This window comes from Micropterus dolomieu, linkage group LG23 (assembly GCF_021292245.1).
Source record: "Micropterus dolomieu isolate WLL.071019.BEF.003 ecotype Adirondacks linkage group LG23, ASM2129224v1, whole genome shotgun sequence".
Lineage (NCBI taxonomy): Eukaryota > Metazoa > Chordata > Actinopteri > Centrarchiformes > Centrarchidae > Micropterus > Micropterus dolomieu.
The window spans coordinates 3,768,636-3,777,681 of NC_060172.1; the positions used below are offsets into that span (position 1 = coordinate 3,768,636).

General features: G+C 43.0%; 1 protein-coding gene across 2 annotated transcripts in view; it reads right to left on the reverse strand.

Moving 5' to 3' along the window:
* The window catches only part of slc23a1 (solute carrier family 23 member 1), an 18,541-nt gene extending 12,304 nt beyond the window's left edge, over window positions 1–6,237 (reverse strand). The window contains exons 1-7 of one of the 2 annotated variants that reach the window (XM_046040238.1): window positions 5,977–6,237; window positions 5,705–5,856; window positions 4,303–4,365; window positions 2,172–2,345; window positions 1,771–1,928; window positions 1,598–1,686; window positions 1,445–1,512 (exon numbers count right to left, since the gene is read on the reverse strand). In XM_046040238.1, coding sequence (XP_045896194.1) covers window positions 1,445–1,512; window positions 1,598–1,686; window positions 1,771–1,928; window positions 2,172–2,345; window positions 4,303–4,320 — 507 coding nt within the window. In that variant the 5' untranslated portion in view covers window positions 4,321–4,365; window positions 5,705–5,856; window positions 5,977–6,237. Of the gene's footprint in view, window positions 1–1,444; window positions 1,513–1,597; window positions 1,687–1,770; window positions 2,033–2,171; window positions 2,346–4,302; window positions 4,366–5,704; window positions 5,857–5,976 lie in introns of those variants that run through there. The other variant, XM_046040239.1, reaches the window with a different exon arrangement.
* Window positions 6,238–9,046: the final 2,809 nt, after the last annotated feature.

A 9,046-nucleotide genomic window follows, 5' to 3' on the forward strand; every position in this document is an offset into this window, starting at 1 on the left:
CTGGACTAATTCAGGAACGACCAAGTTCCATTTTAAGCCTTTTTCGTCGAGCCAACTTCACCGAGGTCAGACCAAGCCACGTGGTCTCGCCAGCTACAACGAAGGAAACCTGCAAACAGCCGAATTGCCAGACGGAGGAGGCGTTTTCAATCAGACACGGAGAACCCTGGAGAATCCCTAGCAAAAAGCCAGGATCGGCAGCTAGCGTGGGACCCGTGCAACAGGCCAAAAGCAGGCTGTCGACAAGCAGTAAGACTTAACACACGTCCTGTGATCAGATGTCCATTTTAACACCTAAAATCATAGCATTAGTTTACTTTCAGTAGCTCTTCTATGCCGTATGAGTCAAATGCTTCCCACAATCGAACCTCCAGGCTCATTGTTCAGCAAATGTTTATGTTCCCTGTATCTTTTTATCACCTTAGTTAGAGAATAAATTCACTGTAATATAATCAAGAGCTGTGTGTGTTGCCTATTTCTAGTTCCTGCCAAGAGAATTGACCCTTTAGATATGAGACTGACTGACTGATTTAAGATAATTGAGCGATTATTAACTAACTGATCACTAGTAATAATTGTATAATTATTCAAAACTACCTAGAGGTCCGGAGACTCTAGGATTATAACAACTCCGGTGGTGCCCTTGACGAGGAAATTCTGATTTTATGAATGTTAATTCATAATTGGGTATCAATTCTCATAAATTTATTAAAATGCAAAACTAGTCAATTTAGGTCTACTACAAAATCCATCCATGCATTTTCTGCACTTTATCCAGGTCTGGAAGCAGCAGCCCACCCCCCGCCCCCCCTGGCTCAGGTGAGTCCTGAACCATCCCTTAGTTATGCTGCTATAGGCCTAGACTGCCGGGGGATTTCCCATGATGCACTGAGCTCCTCTATCCTCTACTTTCTCTCCCTCTGTATGCAACCTCATCCCATTATTGCATGTTACTAACACAACTTCTCTCCTTTCTGGTAGTCTTGTGCTTTCTCGTCCCTCTCCTCTCTCCTCCTATCACTTCCTGCAGGTGTTTCTGGCTCTGTTCCTAACCCTTTTGTTGGAACTGTTTGGTATTGGTCCAGACCTACTCTATATCGAAAGTGCAAGTGTTAATTTAATAGTTGTCACACGCTTCTGTCTGACAGGCTACAAGTACTGTACACAACCTCCATGAGAAAAGACAGCCCAACAATGTCCAGAGCTTCAGCATCTCAAGGTGAATCTCATCCACACCAGGTGACTCTGCAGAGCGTTTGAATTTCCTCAGTGACCTCTGACAGAGATAAACAACTGTGGCCCAGAGTCTTCTTTCCCTGCCTCCTCTATGGAGGAAGAGGCCGTCAGCTGCAGAGGTTCACTTTGACACTGCCTGATATCCATCTGCTGATTCAGGTGTCACCCTGGACCAATCCAACCCACTACACAAATAACAATCACATACCTCTCTGATGCGTGGCTGCCAGATGTGTGAGGTGTTGAGTGGAAGACTCCAGTTCCCATAAATCTCCTCTGCAGAGGAACAAAACAAATCACTTTATTATTAATATGTTGTGTTTTAATTACAGAGGTAAAATGGCCTGCTGAACTGTCTCACCCTCACTGGGACACCTCCAGCGGTCCAGACCGAGGATGGCTTGTGCAGGAATCAGGAAAGCAAACGCACTGGCCTGAAACAGTGGAAGTCTACAAACACAGACACGTTAGTCTCACCTGACTCCCTCAGACTCACCTTAGAGCCTCAGACTTACTGAACACCCAAAGTCTCACCTGACTCCAACGGTGGTCTGGATCAGAGTTGTGAGTCCGACGGTGGTGAAAATGGTTCCGATCAGCTGACTAATGGTGTTCTGGTCTCGACCAACACACATGGCCTCAGCCAGAAGAAACGGTACCGCTATAGTACCGCTGAAACATGTCAAGTAATGCTGAGGACAGATTAGAACAGTTGACATCAACGTCAATCCTTCACCCGATTGGACGAACACACGGCTCACTGGCCTGTCATTGGTCTTTGCTTCTGATGGTCAAACTGAAAAATAAACAGGGCCGTCCTTTAAATGAGCCTCAGTAACTTTATGACGTCACAACTATACAGTCACTGCCGTCAGCCATGTCCCCAGTCTAATCCCTGTTTTAACCCAGTAATCCATGTCTAAACCCGGTCGTACCTGTAGTCCCAGTAGAATACACAGGTACCAGGGTGGAACATCTTCGATGGTGTAAATCATGTCTGACGCCGCCCCCTGCAATCCTATTGGCCAGTTAGTCTTTCCATCTTCTCCTATTGGCAGGATAATCCTGTCTTTCTTGTGGCTCTGCCCCTCTGCCAGGTAATCATGACTCTGATTGGACACAGACAGTCACACCTGTTAATACGAGTCATTTTATAAAAACAAGTTAGGGTGAAGCCTGGACACTGATAAGAGCAGTGGGAACAAATGTGTAAATGGGTAGCGCAGTCAGGTGAAGTGGGAAAAAGGGAAAGTCCAAGGACATTTGGTGGACAGATGGAAAATGGCCCTGCCAGGAAATCATGGAAGAGGGTTAGGGTTAGGGAAGACGTGCTTCCCTCTTCCGGAGCACTACTCACGTGGTCCAGCTTCGTGTGGGCGTGTCCTGCCTAAATGTTTCCTCATGTTTCAGAAACAACCACCCACCTACTCCTCAAAAGTCTAGTGTTTCTTTCATTACTGACTTAGGTACTGTTAAAGTGTCTGACAGGACTACTGCCCTGTGGGCTAGAGATTCACCTGGTTGAGGTTCATATTAGTGTGTCTAGCAAAGATGAAGAAAGAGTAATTCTTTATGTCCTGTCTGGAGCAGGAAGCCATAGAGAAATATATCAACGACAGCCTGGCAGCTGGTCTCATCTGTCCCTCCTCCATTCTTGTGGGTGCAGGTTTTTTCTTTTCCAGAAAAACAGATCAGACTCTCCTCATCTTGACCCTGTGTTTGAGCCGCTGTGTCATGATACTGTCTTCTCTAAATGGGATCTTCACAAATGCCTATCATCTGATCTGCATTCGCGAAGTAGACAGCTGGAAGACGTCCCCTCTTCAACACCCTGTTTGGGCACTCCTTCGGCCTCACCAGCGCCCTTGCAGTGTTTCAGGGTCATCATTCATCATGTCAGGTTGGTGCTTCATCGTTTGTTGGAGAACAAATTATTTTATTGTTATTTAAGGATGAAGTGAAGTTTGAATTTCATGTTTCATCTGTGAGGATTTTGGGGTTCCTGTAATTTTTCTAATGTTAAACTGATAAAACTGAAGTTATTGGCTGTGTCCGAAATCAGCCACTACTCACTATATAGTGGGGATTTCAGACACAGCCATTGCTCTGGGGCCTAAGCACCTCCGTGACACATTATCTAAAGATATAGTTTCCCTGGATGGCATCGCCCTGGCCTCCAGCACCACTGTGAGGAATCTTGGAGTTATCTTTGATCAGGACATGTCGTTTAAGTCTCACATTAAGCAAATTTCAAGGACCGCCTTTTTTCACCTAAGTAATATTGCGAAAATCAGGAACATCCTGTCTAAAAATGATGCAGAAAAACTAGTCCATGCATTTGTTACTTCTAGGCTGGATTACTGCAATTCCTTATTATCTGGCTGCTACCGTGTAGCACAGTGCAGGAGATGGCCGGCTGCCCCGAGTCCAGGTTCTGCTCCAGGTTTCTGCTGGTTAAAGGCAGTTTCCCTTGCCACTGTGGCAAAGTGCTTTCTGATGGTGGGAATTGTTGGGTCTGTTTATAATATTACAAAGAATGAAGGTTACATCTGCTCTGAGAACTTCTGCAGTGTTGTGGCATTATATATTTAAGGTTAGGGTTACTGTTGTTAAGAAAACTTCTCTTATCACGTAAATTAACATTCAAACACATAACAGACTCACTGAACTCAAAGTTCACTTTAGACACCAGTGGAAACTGTACATTGTACTACAACAATACTATAACACTGACCACTACCAATACTATGAGTTTTACTGTCTCAGTCTTTTTCTAATAAACTCTGGAACGGTCTCTAACATTTTCTATGAATCATCAACATGAATGTTAAACTGGTGTGAGATCAGTTTTAGTGTCAGAAACGGAGGAGAAACGTTTCATGACTCTAAACAACAGTAAAATGCTGCTGCTGCTACTATTGTGTAGTAACAGTAGCAGCAGCAGTAGCAGCATATCAGGTCATACTGTATAAATAAATCACTGAACTGCATCAGCTCTGCCTCACGCGTCTATATTTGAGTTGTTTGCACCAGTCGTGATAGTTTCAGAGACAATAATCAGTTTACCTGAGCGTCGTTTTCCATTTCACCTGCAGCTGTGTGACTTTCTGGATGACCGAGCACAGAGTACTGAAGAGAGAGAGAGAGACAGAGTGTGTGCGCTTCAGGTGAAAGTCCGCAGAGATTAACAACAGATTATTAAACAACACACACAGAAACACGTCTCACCTGTCCAGGTGTGTCACTCTCACTGAGGCAGCAGTTAATGATCACTGATTATTGATTATCCCTGAGGTTGTTGTCAGCTCTCTGTATGAAGCTGTTTTAGGTAACAACCTTTCACCAACTATCCAATAATCATTTACTTCCTCTTCAGGTCGTCGACTGGTTAACTTTTTTACATTTCAGGTCAATTTCACTAAAGCACTGGGAACCTTCTGTTTAACTTTGTTATGTCACTGTAGATTAAAATATTTCTTTTCTATATCTTTTACTTCTGCAGTTTTGCACAAGTGGCCCAAATCTGATTGTTTTCCGTACAGTATCACACAGAGTGATTAGCCCCTCACCTTTTGTAAATATGTGATACTCTAACTCACTACTTTACACTGTTATAAAAGCTGCACGCTCACTACTTTACACTGTTATAAAAGCTGCACGCTCACTACTTTACACTGTTATACAAGCTGCACGCGCACTACTTTACACTGCACGCTCACTACTTTACACTGCACGCTCACTACTTTACACTGCACGCTCACTACTTTACACTGTTATACAAGCTGCACGCTCACTACTTTACACTGCACGCTCACTACTTTACACTGTTATCAAGCTGAACACACTACTTTACACTGTTCTACAAGCTGAACGCTCACTACTTTACACTGTTATACAAGCTGGACGCTCACTACTTTACACTGTTATACAAGCTGGACGCTCACTACTTTACACTGTTATACAAGCTGCACGCTCACTACTTTACACTGCACGCTCACTACTTTACACTGTTATACAAGCTGGACGCTCACTACTTTACACTGTTATACAAGCTGGACGCTCACTACTTTACACTGTTATACAAGCTGCACGCTCACTACTTTACACTGCACGCTCACTACTTTACACTGTTATACAAGCTGCACGCTCACTACTTTACACTGCACGCTCACTACTTTACACTGTTAACAAGCTGAACACACTACTTTACACTGTTCTACAAGCTGAACGCTCACTACTTTACACTGTTATACAAGCTGGACGCTCACTACTTTACACTGGAGCAAAGGTTCATTTCTTCAGTGTTGAAACATGAACAGATAGAATCCGATATTTACAGACATGTGAGGGGTGGACTCAATCTGTGAGATACTGAATGTGACAAAGATCAAAAGTTCAGCTCAGGCACCGACACAGGAAACAGAGGTTACGTACGGTAAGAGATATTTAAACACACGGTGGAACTTACTGTGAGAGGTGAAGTAGTATCAGGAATCTGGCATGAACCCAAAAGCAGACTTAACAAAGGTTCCGTGTCCTGGGGTGCAGCTGGCTGCTGGGTTTTACTGGTGTTTCCTGATCCGTGAACCACAAGGTGACTGAGAGGTCCAGTGTTTGTTTCTTGAAGCAGGGAGAATAACGAGGCTCAGAAAACAAGTAATCAAGAATCACATTTTTTTTAAAACAGGTTCAAAAGTAATTTGGCTGGTGCATCATGAGACACACAGAAGATGACTCAACAATAAACTGGTGTTTGGCTCTTCCTCCATTAGGGCTTGTGCAGGACAGGCGTGTGACTGTAGAGGAGCGACAGGTGTGTCTGGGTGCCAAAACCCCGGGAGCAGCAGAACGCTCATTAACTCCTCTGTGAGGGAGGGAGAAAACAAACCAGCATACCAAGCAGCAGCATTCATACTGAGGCAACACTAACATCTAAACCCTTCCTCATACCAGAGGGCTGGTTCACAAAAGCAGACTTTAGAAATCCAGGAGAAGAGAAAGAGCAGGGCTTGACCTGGTGTGATCAGAGCATCCTGGTTTCACGAAGGCCAAACCAGCTCAGAAGGAGCGGCTATGTCCAGCCAGGTGGAAGTAATTCAGATAAATGCACGTCAGCAGCTTTCTTCAAGAGACCACACAGTCGATCACACATTTACTGATGCTGACATGGAAAAGACGTGTGCAGCTTACTTTACACACAGTGAGTAATAAGGTTTTTGATGGAAAAATGCATTTAATATAAAAGAAAGAAAGAAAGACGGCTGCATATTTAAACAGAGTGAAAAAGTGTGGCAGTCAATAGCAGGCCGACTAAACACGTAAGTAGCTATAAAATATCTCTGCTCTTAACTGAAACTGAAATTATAACGTTACAAATCGTGGTAACGTCATGTCAGACCTTAAAGTGAGCAGTGGACGTTAATGTGTCACTCAGGAAATGTATTAGTTACAACCACTAATCTCAACAATACTATTTTATTCAATTTGATTTATATAGTGCCAATTCACAACAGAAGTGATCTCCTTGTATTGTCTCTCCATATCTATACATAAAAAGTGTTGGGGACATCAGGGCTCAGATTAGGGGTGTGACGATACACCTGTCTCACAAGATGTGATGATGCACAATTTTGTGTTGACAACCAGACAAGAAAAATATTTTAACCCTATTTTGAAGTAATATTCAACTCTGAAATATCTGAGTGGGGAGTCTGGGGGCGTTTCTGAGCATTAAACACTTAATATCCTGACTTTTAGAGAATATCAGAGTCACATGGAATAGGTGGAGAAACACTTTGGTTTCTGATCGGTATCTAGGTTTTGTGAAACAGCCCTCTGGTGTCACAGCAGGGGGGTCATGACAAGTAGGCGGTCTAAGCTACAGCAACATAAATCCAGGCACAGCTGCAAACCGAGTCACAGCTCTATTGAGCCAAGTATTCCCATAGCTCTCAGTAGTTACGACTTCATGAGCTTCTTTAATGATAAAATTCTAGCTATTAGAGACAAAATTCACCAAGACCTGCCCTCAACTGGCACCGACTTATCTCTTAACTCAGGAACCTTAGAAACAGCTGTAGAACCAGATACATGTTTAGACTGTTTTGCTTCCCTCAATATTTACCAACTAACTTCAATAATTTCTTCATCTAAACCATCAACCTGCCTCTTAGACCCCATCCCGACTAGGTTGCTTAAAGATGTTTTACCCTTAGTCAGCACCTCTATACTAGATATGATCAATCTATCTTTATCAACAGTCTATGTACCACAGTACTTTAAAGTAGCTGTAATTAAACCTCTTCTGAAAAAGCCCAAACTTGATCTGGATGTTTTAGCCAACTATAGACCTATATCTAACCTTCCATTTCTCTCTTAAGTTTCTGGAGAAAGCAGTTGCTAAACAGCTGTGTGACTTTCTACAGAGCAATAGTTTATCTGAGGATTTTCAGTCAGGATTTTGAGCTCATCATAGCACAGAGACAGCACTGGTGAAAATTACTAACGAACTCTTTATTGCATCAGTCAAAGGACTTGTCTCTGTACTGGTTTTATTAGATCTTAGTGCTGCATTTGATACCATTGACATTCAGATCCTATTGCAGAGACTGGAACATTTCATTGGCATTAAAGGAACCGCTCTAAGCCCTATTTATCAGATCGATTTCAGTTTGTACATCTTAACATTACATTACATTCATTTAGCTGACGCTTTTATCCAAAGCAACTTACAATTGCTATACATGTCAGAGGTTGCACTCCTCTGGAGCAACTAGGGCTTAAGTGTCTTGCTCAGGGACACATTGGTAGATGGGTCACAGTGGGGAATTGAACCCGGGTCTCTCACACCAAAGGTATGTGTCTTATCCATTGCACCATCACCACCCCACAATGAATCGTCCATGCACGCAAAAGTTATTCATGGAATTCCACAAGGATCTGTCCTTGGACCAATCCTCTTCACTTTATATATGCTTCCTTTAGGAAATATTATCAGGAAATATTCCATAAGCTTTCATTGTTATGCAGATGATACTCAGTTATATCTATCGATCAAACCAGATGAAACTCATCAGTTAGCTAAACTTCAAATGTGCCTTCAGGATGTAAAACCTGGATGACCTGTAATTTTCTAATCAGATAAAACTGAAGTTATTGTTCTGGGGCCTAAGCACCTCCGTGACGCATTATCTAAAGATATAGTTTCCCTGGATGGCGTCGCCCTGGCCTCCAGCACCACTGTGAGGAATCTTGGAGTTATCTTTGATCAGGACATGTCGTTTAAGTCTCACATTAAGCAAATTTCAAGGACCGCCTTTTTTCACCTACGTAATATTGCGAAAATCAGTAACATCCTGTCTAAAAATGATGCAGAAAAACTAGTCCATGCATTTGTTACTTCTAGGCTGGATTACTGCAATTCCTTATTATCAGGCTGCTCGAAAAAGTCCATTAAGACTCTTCAGCTGATCCAGAATGCTGCAGCACGTGTTCTGAGAGGAACCAGGAAAAGAGATCACATTTCTCCTGTTTTAGCTTCTTTGCATTGGCTTCCAGTAAAATCCAGAATAGAATTTAAAATCATTCTTCTTACCTACAAAGCTCTTAATGGTCAGGCACCATCTTATCTTAAAGAGCTCATAGTACCTTACTACCCCACCAGAGCACTGCGCTCCCAGAATGCAGGGTTACTTGTGGTTCCTAGAGTCTCCAAAAGTAGACTAGGAGCCAGAGCGTTCAGCTATCAAGCTCCTCTCCTGTGGAACCAGGTTCCAGTTTGGGTTCAGGAGGCAGACACCATCTCCACATT